Below are 13829 nucleotides of genomic sequence, written 5' to 3' on the forward strand. Positions count from 1 at the left end.
AATAGAAACAGTGACTATACTTGAACATCATGCAAAAAGTTGAAATGTACAGAGATTCACATATTGAATAAGACTTGATAAAAAGAATTATTTATAGTTGGTCACAGTAAAGTCAGAGTCATAGTCAAGGTACTGGGAAAGTAGGTAAAGAGCCCAATACAGAAATCGGATACTATATGGGGAGTAACATGATTGTGTGAAAGACAGGTCATGCCTCAGTAACTTGCTCATGTTTTATAAGTCAGTAACAGCTTAGTTGGATAGAGGTAATGGGCTTACAGTGATACTGCTGGATTTGCAAAGGCTTTTGATAGGATACCACATGGAACCCTAATTAATAAACTGCACACATGGGGGATAGATATAAAGTTGGTAAAGTGAATAAGAGGGTGGTTGATGGAGATATATCAGAGTAGAATCCAGTAGAAGACCTGTGACTAGTGCACCACAGGACTATGTTTTTGGACCACTACTATTTGATTTGCACATTAATGATACAGGAAAGGATCTGAGAGGAACTATTCAGTTATTTGCTGATGATTGGGTAGAGCAATCATCACTACAGATGATGTTAAAATTTTGCAGGATGATTTAGATAGACTGGAAGTCTGGACAAAGGAAAATGGATATCACTTTTAATGTGGCAAAGTGTAAAGTGGTAAAGGTTATGCATTTTGGAGTGAAAAGATTACCAGCTGTGCACCATATTGTATATTGTATGGAGACTCGTTAGTACGAGATGTGTTAGTAGAGGATTTGACAAAATCGTACCAACCTGGTGCGACCATAAAGGACGTAACTGCGTCTATTAGAGAGCAAAAGGAAAGGGTGAAAGAAATGATTGTTGTGGCAGGTACGAATGATTTGAAAGGAGATAAAATGGAAATGATAGAAGACCTGAATGAATTGTTTGAGGTAGCAAAAGAAAAGAGTGAGAGAGTTAGAATGATTAGTCTTTTGCCACGGTATGACAGTGAAATGTTTAAAAGGAGGGCTATAATTGCAAATGACTTTATGCGTGGGTTATGTATGACGAGTGGTGTGGAATTTGTGGATGTGTGGAGTGAGTTTGATGGGCAAAAGGATCTATATAAGAAGGATGGCTTGCATTTGAATGGTTACGGTGTAAGAAGACTTGAGAAAGTGTTGCTGAATGTAGTGGATGTGCAAATTCAGGGAAACTAGATTTGTTAGGGGGGGGGGGAGTAGAGATACAGTCCTTATGGAGGCAGTTGAATGTAAGAATGAATATAATATGCCAGAGCAAATAAGGACAACAAATCTGAGTGGGATAGTTAATATAAGGCATCAAGGTGGGGTAGGGGCTAATGGGGGTCTTAAATTCATGTACACTAATACTAGGAGTATTAGGAACAAGAAGGAAGAGTTTTTGGCCATGGTTGGCACTTCCAGACCACAGGTTATTGGTATTAGTGAAACATGGCTGACTGTAGATGATATAACTAGTGGGATTGAATGTGATGGGTATAGTGTGTTCAGGAATGACAGAGAGAATAAAATGGGGGGAGGAGTATTGTTGATGATAGCTGATGAGCTCCAGCCAAGGAGAATAGAAGTTGAATTGCAGGATAGAGAAAAGAGCACATTTGAGGCCATTTGGTGTGAGATTGTGGCTAGCAGAACTAAATATACAATTGGGTGCTGCTATAGACCAGGTGATGGAAAAGATGGTGGTGACAGTATGCACAAGCAAATAGAAGAAATGGGTGGAAGGAGGGTAATTATTATGGGAGATTTCAACTATGGTCGCATTGATTGGAGTGAGGAGAGGACACACGGGAGGAAGGAACTGGATTTTATGCGGTTATTAAGGCATAACTATCTGCGACAGCATGTAATGGAAAATACTAGGGGTCAGAGAGTGCTTGACCTAGTAATTACATCTGAGGATTTGGCTGTAACAAATATGACCACATTGCCACCAATCGGTGAGAGTGATCATAGGGTCTTAACTTGGGAGGTGGCTAAAGGTGTAGAATTTTCAATTAAGACAGGGTACATGTGGAATTATCGGGCGGGAAAGTATGACAAGCTTAGGAGTTTGATTGGTTCAGTGCCATGGCATGTACAACTGCAAGGACTAGAAGTTGATAGTGCATGAGAGGTAGTTAAGAAGTGCTTGCATGAAGCAATGGCTGACTGTATACCTAGAGTCCGAATAATAAATCAAGTAGGGGTTAAATGGATGAATAACACCATTAAGCTTGAGTTGCAAAAAAAGAAACAACTATGGAGGGAATTTAAGGAGAAGGGTGACCGGCAGGCACATGAACGGTATAAAGCGCAGGCCAGAAGGGTGACGAGTGTGGTAAGAAAAGCAAAAAAGGATTTACGAAAGAACATTGGCCATGCAGGCTAAAGAGAATCCTAAACAGTTTTTTAGATATGTAGCAAGTAAAAGAAAAAATGTACATGGCAGATTGATTTTAAAGAATGCCGATGGTAGGGAGGTAACTGAATCAGTTGAGATAGTTGAGTTACTGAGTGAGCACTTTGCAAAAGTATATCATCCAGGTGGTGACATTGCAGAAACGAATAAACCAGTAGATTATACGGGAATTGTGGTTAATGAAGTGGAGGTGAGTAGTCTATTGCATAACCTCAATGTCAATACATCTGTGGGATTGGATGGTATACCAGCTCGTGTTGTACGAGAAGCAGCTAAAGAATTGTCAGTACCCTTGACCATTTTGTTTAATTTGAGTCTCGGGTCTGGGTTAGTCCCGAGCGGGTGGAAAGAGGGGAAAATAGTTCCACTGCATAAAGGTGGTTCCAAGACTGCTGTTGTAAATTACCGACCGATTAGCATATCAGGAATCATTGTCAAGGTCTTAGAGAAAATAGTCAAGAGGAAAATACAAGATTGGATAGAAGAAAATGGGATACTGTATCGGGGACAGCATGGTTTTGTGAAGGGTAGGTCATGCCTCAGTAACTTGCTCACGTATTATAACACAGTGACGGCTGAACTGGATAAGGGTAATGGGTTTACGGTGATTCTACTGGACCTTGCCAAGGCCTTTGACAGGATTCCACATGGAATTCTAATCAGTAAATTGCAGCATATGGGAATGGACATAGGGTTGGTGAGATGGATAGGAGGGTGGTTGACGGAGAGATATCAGAGAGTGGTTTACTCGGGAGTAGAGTCCACAAGACGGCCTGTGACTAGTGGTGTGCCACAAGGATCTGTTCTTGGACCACTGCTGTTTAATTTGTTCATAAATGATATAGGAAATGATCTGAGAGGAACAGTACATTTGTTTGCGGATGATGCGAAGTTGGGTAGGGCAATAGTGAATGCAGATGACGTCAAAATTTTGCAGGATGATTTGGATAGATTGGAGGTCTGGGCTAAGGAGAATGGATGTCAGTTTAATGTGGCAAAATGTAAGGTTATGCATTTTGGGATGAAAAGATTGGCGGCAGTTTACTGCATTGGTGGAACCCTGCTCCAGGAAATTGATGAGGCACGAGATTTAGGAGTGTTGGTGGATAAGGAATTGAAATTTAGGGGACACATTGCAAAAGTGACCAAAATAGCTCATCAAATCACTTGGTTGCTGAAGAATACGTTGACAAGCAGAGACAATCAGGTTATTGTTCCTCTCTATCGAGCCTTGATAAGACCCCATCTAGACTACTGTGCTCAGATTTGGTCACCTAGGTTTCTTCTTGATGGGGAGGAGGTGGAGAGGATCCAGAGGCAAGTGACCAAGATGATAGCAGGTCTGTGGAATGAACCGTATGAGAACAGGTTGAGGATTTGTGGGTTGCAAAAATTGGTTGATAGGCGGAGGAGGGGAGATATGATTGAGACATTCAAATTACTGAAGGGTTTCTATAAAATTAATTCAGAAGATATTTTTGAGAACAGGGCTGGTTGTGGGAGGACTAGGGGACATCCATGGAAACTGGGCAAAAGTGTGGTTAGTAAAGGTGTTAGAGCTGGGTTCTTTACTTTTAGAGTAGTGAATGAGTGGAATGCGCTCCCTGAGTCTGTAGTGGATGCTGTGACAGTGAATGAGTTTAAGGCGAGTTATGATAGATACTGTATGAATGTCAGATAGTTGTGATGAATATGATTTGGGGCCTCCCTCGATGAGTCTAATGACTCCCTGGAGTTGCCCGTAATAATAGTAATAGTAATATTGATGGAACTGCACCCCAGGAAATTGATGAAACCAGAGATTTGGGGCTGTTAGTGGATAGCGAGTTCAAAGTTTAGAGGGCATACTGCAAAAGTGGATAAAGCAGGCTATTGGATTATTTGGTTACTGAAGAATACCCTGACAAGCAGGTTACTACACCTCTTTATAGAGCCTTGGTAAGACTCCCATCTTGACTACTGCATGCAGATATGGTCACCTTGGTTTCTTGGGATGAGGAAGAGAAGATCCAGAGGTGAGTGACCAAGATGGTAGTAAGTCTATGGAATGAACCTTATGAGGACTGGTTGAGGATTTGTGGATTACAGAAATTGGTTGACAAACAGAAAAGGGGTGATATGATTGAGACATACAAATTATTGAAATGCTTTTACAAGATTAATACAGAGGAAATTTTTCATAATAGGATTGGCAGTGGGACAACTAGGGGTTATCTTTGGAAAAGGAGCAAGAGTGTAGTCAGTAGGGGCGTCAGGACTAGATTTTTTGCTTGGAGAGTGGTGAATGAGTGGAATAGGTTGCGAGAGTCTGTTGTGGGTACCATAACTGTGAATGAGTTCAAAGCAAAGTATAATAGATACTGCATGAATGTTGGATAGTGCTTGGCATGATGTTTAGGGCCTCTCTTGATGAGTCTAAGGACTCCATGGAGTAGCCCATAAAATAATAATAATAATATTTCCTGTAATACAGAACACTATAATAGTATAATCCAATTAAAATCTTATTAGTTATTTTCTAACAACAATCTTATTGTGATCTTACACCACATTAGTGACGTAAGATGACAGTGATATAGATATATGTCTCCAAAAGTTCTCTGTATCTATCACTGTACTAGCTTTGCTCTTTTGTGAGAGCAAATTGATATCACACATCATATTGGCCAACACTAATGGCATACTTAAGTGCTATAGATTGAGTTTTCCAACATACTCAAATGCTGAACTTGGGATGATTCTCTGAAACATCTCCAATGCTTCAGCACAAAAGAAGAATTTAAAAAAAAGTGAAGGTCCACCATATCCAAAAATTTAATAATCTAACCAAGAAGATACAGAAGCCTTGACTGCCTCCGGAACAAATGTGATTAGCATGTCATCTTTTCAGCTCAATAAAGAAAGAAGATATCAATACTTTCACATCAGCCATAACTATTCTTCAGCACCAAAGAAAATAATACCTAGTCTTCAAATCACAACAAAAACATCTACAACCCTCCATTGTCAATAATATCCAGCTGGATGGTCAACATTTTAAAATCTGCAAAGCCTCCAAAAAAAAAAAAAAAAAAAAAATCCTATGTAAATCTTGCCATGTTTTAAAAAAACCACAATATTGTCACTAAAGCAGATAAGGATAATGCTATAATAGTACTTGATTGCTCTGAATATGATTGAAAATTGTCAATCTTATTCAGAGATTAATCTACATAATGAGCTGAAGCCGACCTCCTCCACAAAAAAAAGCACTCCTACAATTAATAGACAATGTCTTATCCAGGTATCCTGAAATTATCTAAAGGCTTAGCCCATATAATCCTACCTAGCTATAACTCTGCATTCTTCATCTCCTGATTGTCAGATATAATTCTCCAAGATACTGATAATATGGTCAAATTTTGACATGGTTTCCCTATTCACTAAGGTATCCTTAAAAGAAATCTCAGAACTAATTTAGACTCTCTCTTTCCCCCAGACATATCAGCCTTATTCAATTTTACCATTTGGTCTGATTATTTTACTTGGCAAGGAAATACAAGCAGACAGAAGGCACAGCTATAGGTCCCCCATCCCCAACTTATCATGAAACATTTTGAAAATATGGCAATAAAATTCTGCCCCTCACAAATCCACAATACAATATGGCTATGGAAATCAAAAAAGAACTATTATATGGACAATTTTTTATATTGCAGGGTCTAGCTCCTTGTATATTCAAAATTAATCATTAATAAAATATTTTTAAAAAATGAATAAAATTTTTCTTTCTGTTGTCAAAATATTCTAAAAAATCAAGCAAAGTGCCAGAAAAAAAATAAAATTTTTAAAAATAATTTCCTTTAAAAATAATTTTTAAATAATTACAGCAACCTTAGAAACTTTTGTTTGCTTTCTAGATAGAGCATGTAGTAAAACCATCAAAGAAACTGCACAAGCTTTCTGATGAACTTTTTTTTTTAAATATTGAATCGGTTAGTTAAAAAAAATCATTTGGCTAATGGTAAATGAAGAGATTGGCATACATGAATAAATTTAAATATATACTCTATATATGGGATGGATGCACAACATATAATCCTCTCAAGTAGGATCACCTAGCCTCTCCTCTCCTCCCCAATCCAACTCTCACCTCCATGTGCTTAAACCTGGAACCTGAGCAACCAAGTGGAAGATTGGGTACCAAGTCCAGTGGGAAGCTTGCCACGTACAAATTGAGAGAAGAGAGATAGGGCAAGTTTGGAGGCCCTAAGGTAGAAGCCCCACCACCAAACTAAGCTGTGGATGGCCAGTAACAAACCCAGCTGAATCTTTTTTCCCTCCAATGTCTCAAGAAAAAAGTAACTGGACTGACACCCTGGAAAACAACTCAGACAGGCTAACAGATAAGAGCAGGATAAGGAAAGGAAAAAGAATGAAAATAAACAAGAATATCTAATATGCTGCTATTTGGAATGTTAGGAGTATCCATCACAAATATCAAGATCTAGACAAAACCCTAATAGAAAGAAATATCAAATTAGCAGTAATAACAGAAACAAAGAAAAAATAAAAAAGGTTCAGATGAAACAGATAATTACATCTATATCCACAATGGAATCAAAAAGGAAGAAAGAGTAAAAGCAGGAGTAATGATTTTTATTCACAAATCAACTAAAAAAAAAAAAACATTACAAATACTGGAGTGAGAGAATTCTAAACCTAAGATTAAAAATAAGTCGCAGCTTCCTGACCACTTTGATGTCTGTTCCCCAGAGGAAGGAAGATGGGAAGATAACGATGCCTTTTATTCAGATTCACAAAAAATAAAAGATAAAATAAACCCAAATGATTTCTAATAATGGGAGATTTCAATGCCAGAGTAGGGAACATCCCACTAGGTACAAATATAGGAACAAATAGTGAAACAACATGCAATAAAAATGGATACAGACTTAGGGATTTTCCACATATGACTTAAAAATTACTAATACTTTTTTCAAGCATAAAGATTGCCATAAATTCACTTGGGAAATAAGAATAGATAATAGGAAAACAGCTAATATGATACCAGATAGCTGGGTATTTAGAAGTGCAGAAACTGAATCTGATCATTAGTCTCTTACGAGGAAAATTAAGAATACCCCCAAGATGGTTTAAAATGAACCAAATCAGTGTTAAGAGAAATCTCCAGGAATCTTTTAGAGTTCAACTCTTGGATGATAAAAGTATCAACTATATTTATTTGCAAAGAATAAATGGAAAACTAGTGCGATTAAAAGAAAATGATGATAGAGATAGAATGGAAAGTTAAAAAAAATATTAATAAATGCAGCAACAGAATGCGCGGAACAAAAAATAAATGGAAGAGGAGAAAGGGAATAAGAAACTGGGATGAAAATATTGAAGCAATAATCAAAGACAAGAAAGAAGCACATAAACAATGGATAAACACAAAATCACTAGAAGCAAAAAAAAAGAAAAAGAAAAAAAAAAGCATGCTGAAAAAAGAGAAACATGGGATAACTTTATGGCAAAATTGGAAAGAGATCTTACAGTGAAGAGACCAAATACACACAAAATTCTAAGGAATATGAATAAGGAGGTAAAAGAAAAGTGAAACTGGAAATCAATCAAAGAGAAAACCTGGCTGGATTTCTTCAAAAACTTATGGCAGCATAGTAACGAATCTAAAACTGACATAATGCTAACTAATTAAGACATAATGCTGACATAATATTACAAGGAATCCAACAAGCAATACAGCAAAGCAATTAGGAAAATCCCCTGGAGAAGATGGAATAAATATAGAACTTATAAAATATGCAGGCATCCTATTAATCAAATTACTTTTAAAATTATTTAACAATATCTGGCAGCAAGGAAAAATCCCAGAAAGACTAAGGCAATTATCATCCCTATATATATATATATATACATATATATATATAAAAGGCGATAAGTACAACTATGAAAATTACAGAAGAATAAGTCTTCTAAATACTGGTAAATTATATGCACGAATATTAACTTCAAAACTTAAATCATATGTAGAAGATAAACTGCAAAGACCAAAATGGCTTCTGAAAAGGATAATCATGCACTGACCAAGCTTTTTATTAAAAATCTTAATGGAGAAAACATTACGAATACAACATAGAAACACACATTTGTAAACTAAAAGAAAGCCTTTGACAGAGTCTTAAGGAACAAACTGTGGACTACTGAAGAATCTAAACATTCCAAATCAGCTGCTTGCTGCAATAACTAATATCAGAAGAACCAAATAGCTGTAAGAATTAATGAAAAAGTTACAGAATGGAAATCAATAAACAGAACGGTCCTTCAAGGAAGCCCAATGTTACCACTCTTATTTAATATTTATATAGATGAAATAGCAAAGAAATGGAAGAAAAATATAAAATTGGCATTTAAACTGGATTGTGAAACTACACTTAATACCCTTTTGTTTGCAGACTACCAGATAATCACAGCAAGAAGTGAAGATGAACTCCAAAAATCAATAGATGCCTTAACATAAGTGAAAAAAAAAAAAAGAATTGGAATGCAAATATCAACAGACAAAATAAAAATCATGGCTTTTAAAGGACTATCTCTAGTCAGAAGTACGATCATGATTGTAAATAAAATTTTAAAACAAATTAACTGCTTCAAACACCTTGAATGTGCTGTATCATATACAAAAGAAGTTGACATGGACATCAAAATTTCAAACTTCCTAAAGATAACAGGAATGATCCATAATATTTTTGAAACTAACCAAGTGAAAAAGCATACAAGAATAAGAATTTATCAAGTTTTTGCAAGACCTTCTCTACTGTATAGAAGTGAATTATGGGCCATAAAAACCGCAGAAGAAAAAATAATAGAAGCTGGAGAAAAGAAATTCCTGCAAGGACAGCAGGCTATACTCTAGGACAAAAAAGAAGCACAGAAATATGTAAAGAACTAAAAACAGATTCAGTATTGGACAAAACATATGAATACCAAAAGAAGTGGAATGAACATATCAAAAGAATGGAGAGTTCAAGACTACCCAAAAAAATACTCCATACCACCCAGCTGAAGGATATAGAAACCATGGATGACCAAGGAAAAGATAGAATAAGATTGAAATAGGCCACCGGGCCCAAATTCCTGAAAGGATGATGAGGACAACACTCTCTACACACACACACCTACATTAATCTAAATACATAATTATAGAAATAATGTGACTTACTCTTTCTCACTGGTATTTTACCATGCCTAGTTAAGCTTTTTGATGGAGAACCAGAGCGTTTATCTTCTTGTTGCCTTTCCTAATAATGAAAAATGCATGCTAGGTATAAATTTCACGAGAAGAATTATTCAGATCAGTTTTTTTTTTTTTTTTTAATTTTTATTTACTTATTTATTTTTTTCATGTGGCTCCTATAAACCTATGGTATGTTAATATTGTGGGCAAGCAAAGATTTCTGTTTTCCCATTTATATTAATATATATATGTTTGATTGAAGATTTACTCAGTTTGCTATCATATTTAAAAATTTTTTAATGATTAGAACCGAGGTTTAAATAAAAAACTTTAATTACACTACTAGTTTCTTCTAAAACTAGACTTCATCAGGTGTGAGATAAATATAAATAAAAAAAATCATATAAGCATATAAATACAAACACAGAGGTTACTCTGTTTTTTAAAAACCAATTCCTTTAGATTGGTTACTGGTATTTATGTTTATCTCACACCTGATGAAGTCTAGTTTTAGACGAAACTAGTAGTGTAATTAAAGTTTTTTTATTTAAACCTTGGTTCTAGTCATTAAAATTTTTTTAAAAATATATATATCTATATATATTTCAAAAAATAGATTTAATGACTCCAAGACCGAGATAACATATAAAGATTTTAATGATAAATACTACTAGTTTCGGCATATAGCAGCCTTCTTCAGGTATTTATAAAGGAAAGGAATACTAATAAACATTGAATTATTTAAATAAACAAACTGGAAATTACAGGTACAAATTGCCTCACATAATCGATACATAAAAACGTTGTATTTTTCAAGTTGTTCCAACTGGCGTGCCCCCCCCACCCCCCCCCCCCCCCACCCCCCCCCCCCCCCACCCCCCCCCCCCCCCACCCCCCCCCCCCCCCACCCCCCCCCCCCCCCACCCCCCCCCCCCCCCACCCCCCCCCCCCCCCACCCCCCCCCCCCCCCACCCCCCCCCCCCCCCACCCCCCCCCCCCCCCACCCCCCCCCCCCCCCACCCCCCCCCCCCCCCACCCCCCCCCCCCCCCACCCCCCCCCCCCCCCACCCCCCCCCCCCCCCACCCCCCCCCCCCCCCACCCCCCCCCCCCCCCACCCCCCCCCCCCCCCACCCCCCCCCCCCCCCACCCCCCCCCCCCCCCACCCCCCCCCCCCCCCACCCCCCCCCCCCCCCACCCCCCCCCCCCCCCACCCCCCCCCCCCCCCACCCCCCCCCCCCCCCACCCCCCCCCCCCCCCACCCCCCCCCCCCCCCACCCCCCCCCCCCCCCACCCCCCCCCCCCCCCACCCCCCCCCCCCCCCACCCCCCCCCCCCCATAATAGTAATAGTAATATTGATGGAACTGCACCCCAGGAAATTGATGAAACCAGAGATTTGGGGCTGTTAGTGGATAGCGAGTTCAAAGTTTAGAGGGCATACTGCAAAAGTGGATAAAGCAGGCTATTGGATTATTTGGTTACTGAAGAATACCCTGACAAGCAGGTTACTACACCTCTTTATAGAGCCTTGGTAAGACTCCCATCTTGACTACTGCATGCAGATATGGTCACCTTGGTTTCTTGGGATGAGGAAGAGAAGATCCAGAGGTGAGTGACCAAGATGGTAGTAAGTCTATGGAATGAACCTTATGAGGACTGGTTGAGGATTTGTGGATTACAGAAATTGGTTGACAAACAGAAAAGGGGTGATATGATTGAGACATACAAATTATTGAAATGCTTTTACAAGATTAATACAGAGGAAATTTTTCATAATAGGATTGGCAGTGGGACAACTAGGGGTTATCTTTGGAAAAGGAGCAAGAGTGTAGTCAGTAGGGGCGTCAGGACTAGATTTTTTGCTTGGAGAGTGGTGAATGAGTGGAATAGGTTGCGAGAGTCTGTTGTGGGTACCATAACTGTGAATGAGTTCAAAGCAAAGTATAATAGATACTGCATGAATGTTGGATAGTGCTTGGCATGATGTTTAGGGCCTCTCTTGATGAGTCTAAGGACTCCATGGAGTAGCCCATAAAATAATAATAATAATATTTCCTGTAATACAGAACACTATAATAGTATAATCCAATTAAAATCTTATTAGTTATTTTCTAACAACAATCTTATTGTGATCTTACACCACATTAGTGACGTAAGATGACAGTGATATAGATATATGTCTCCAAAAGTTCTCTGTATCTATCACTGTACTAGCTTTGCTCTTTTGTGAGAGCAAATTGATATCACACATCATATTGGCCAACACTAATGGCATACTTAAGTGCTATAGATTGAGTTTTCCAACATACTCAAATGCTGAACTTGGGATGATTCTCTGAAACATCTCCAATGCTTCAGCACAAAAGAAGAATTTAAAAAAAAGTGAAGGTCCACCATATCCAAAAATTTAATAATCTAACCAAGAAGATACAGAAGCCTTGACTGCCTCCGGAACAAATGTGATTAGCATGTCATCTTTTCAGCTCAATAAAGAAAGAAGATATCAATACTTTCACATCAGCCATAACTATTCTTCAGCACCAAAGAAAATAATACCTAGTCTTCAAATCACAACAAAAACATCTACAACCCTCCATTGTCAATAATATCCAGCTGGATGGTCAACATTTTAAAATCTGCAAAGCCTCCAAAAAAAAAAAAAAAAAAAAAAAATCCTATGTAAATCTTGCCATGTTTTAAAAAAACCACAATATTGTCACTAAAGCAGATAAGGATAATGCTATAATAGTACTTGATTGCTCTGAATATGATTGAAAATTGTCAATCTTATTCAGAGATTAATCTACATAATGAGCTGAAGCCGACCTCCTCCACAAAAAAAAGCACTCCTACAATTAATAGACAATGTCTTATCCAGGTATCCTGAAATTATCTAAAGGCTTAGCCCATATAATCCTACCTAGCTATAACTCTGCATTCTTCATCTCCTGATTGTCAGATATAATTCTCCAAGATACTGATAATATGGTCAAATTTTGACATGGTTTCCCTATTCACTAAGGTATCCTTAAAAGAAATCTCAGAACTAATTTAGACTCTCTCTTTCCCCCAGACATATCAGCCTTATTCAATTTTACCATTTGGTCTGATTATTTTACTTGGCAAGGAAATACAAGCAGACAGAAGGCACAGCTATAGGTCCCCCATCCCCAACTTATCATGAAACATTTTGAAAATATGGCAATAAAATTCTGCCCCTCACAAATCCACAATACAATATGGCTATGGAAATCAAAAAAGAACTATTATATGGACAATTTTTTATATTGCAGGGTCTAGCTCCTTGTATATTCAAAATTAATCATTAATAAAATATTTTTAAAAAATGAATAAAATTTTTCTTTCTGTTGTCAAAATATTCTAAAAAATCAAGCAAAGTGCCAGAAAAAAAATAAAATTTTTAAAAATAATTTCCTTTAAAAATAATTTTTAAATAATTACAGCAACCTTAGAAACTTTTGTTTGCTTTCTAGATAGAGCATGTAGTAAAACCATCAAAGAAACTGCACAAGCTTTCTGATGAACTTTTTTTTTTAAATATTGAATCGGTTAGTTAAAAAAAATCATTTGGCTAATGGTAAATGAAGAGATTGGCATACATGAATAAATTTAAATATATACTCTATATATGGGATGGATGCACAACATATAATCCTCTCAAGTAGGATCACCTAGCCTCTCCTCTCCTCCCCAATCCAACTCTCACCTCCATGTGCTTAAACCTGGAACCTGAGCAACCAAGTGGAAGATTGGGTACCAAGTCCAGTGGGAAGCTTGCCACGTACAAATTGAGAGAAGAGAGATAGGGCAAGTTTGGAGGCCCTAAGGTAGAAGCCCCACCACCAAACTAAGCTGTGGATGGCCAGTAACAAACCCAGCTGAATCTTTTTTCCCTCCAATGTCTCAAGAAAAAAGTAACTGGACTGACACCCTGGAAAACAACTCAGACAGGCTAACAGATAAGAGCAGGATAAGGAAAGGAAAAAGAATGAAAATAAACAAGAATATCTAATATGCTGCTATTTGGAATGTTAGGAGTATCCATCACAAATATCAAGATCTAGACAAAACCCTAATAGAAAGAAATATCAAATTAGCAGTAATAACAGAAACAAAGAAAAAATAAAAAAGGTTCAGATGAAACAGATAATTACATCTATAT

At 37.6% G+C, this 13829-nt stretch overlaps 1 protein-coding gene across 1 annotated transcript in view; it reads right to left on the minus strand.

The window, feature by feature from the left end:
• LOC150097639 (uncharacterized) overlaps positions 1-13829 on the minus strand; it is a 64609-nt gene that overhangs the window by 17322 nt on the left and 33458 nt on the right. The window contains exon 5 of the mRNA XM_090406963.1: positions 9633-9711. Coding sequence (XP_090263089.1) covers positions 9633-9711 — 79 coding nt within the window. The remainder of the gene's footprint in view (positions 1-9632; positions 9712-13829) is intronic.

This window comes from Typopeltis vanoorti, chromosome 17 (assembly GCF_054136105.1).
Source record: "Typopeltis vanoorti isolate ZY-2024b chromosome 17, IOZ_Tvanoo_1.0, whole genome shotgun sequence".
NCBI lineage: Eukaryota > Metazoa > Arthropoda > Arachnida > Uropygi > Thelyphonidae > Typopeltis > Typopeltis vanoorti.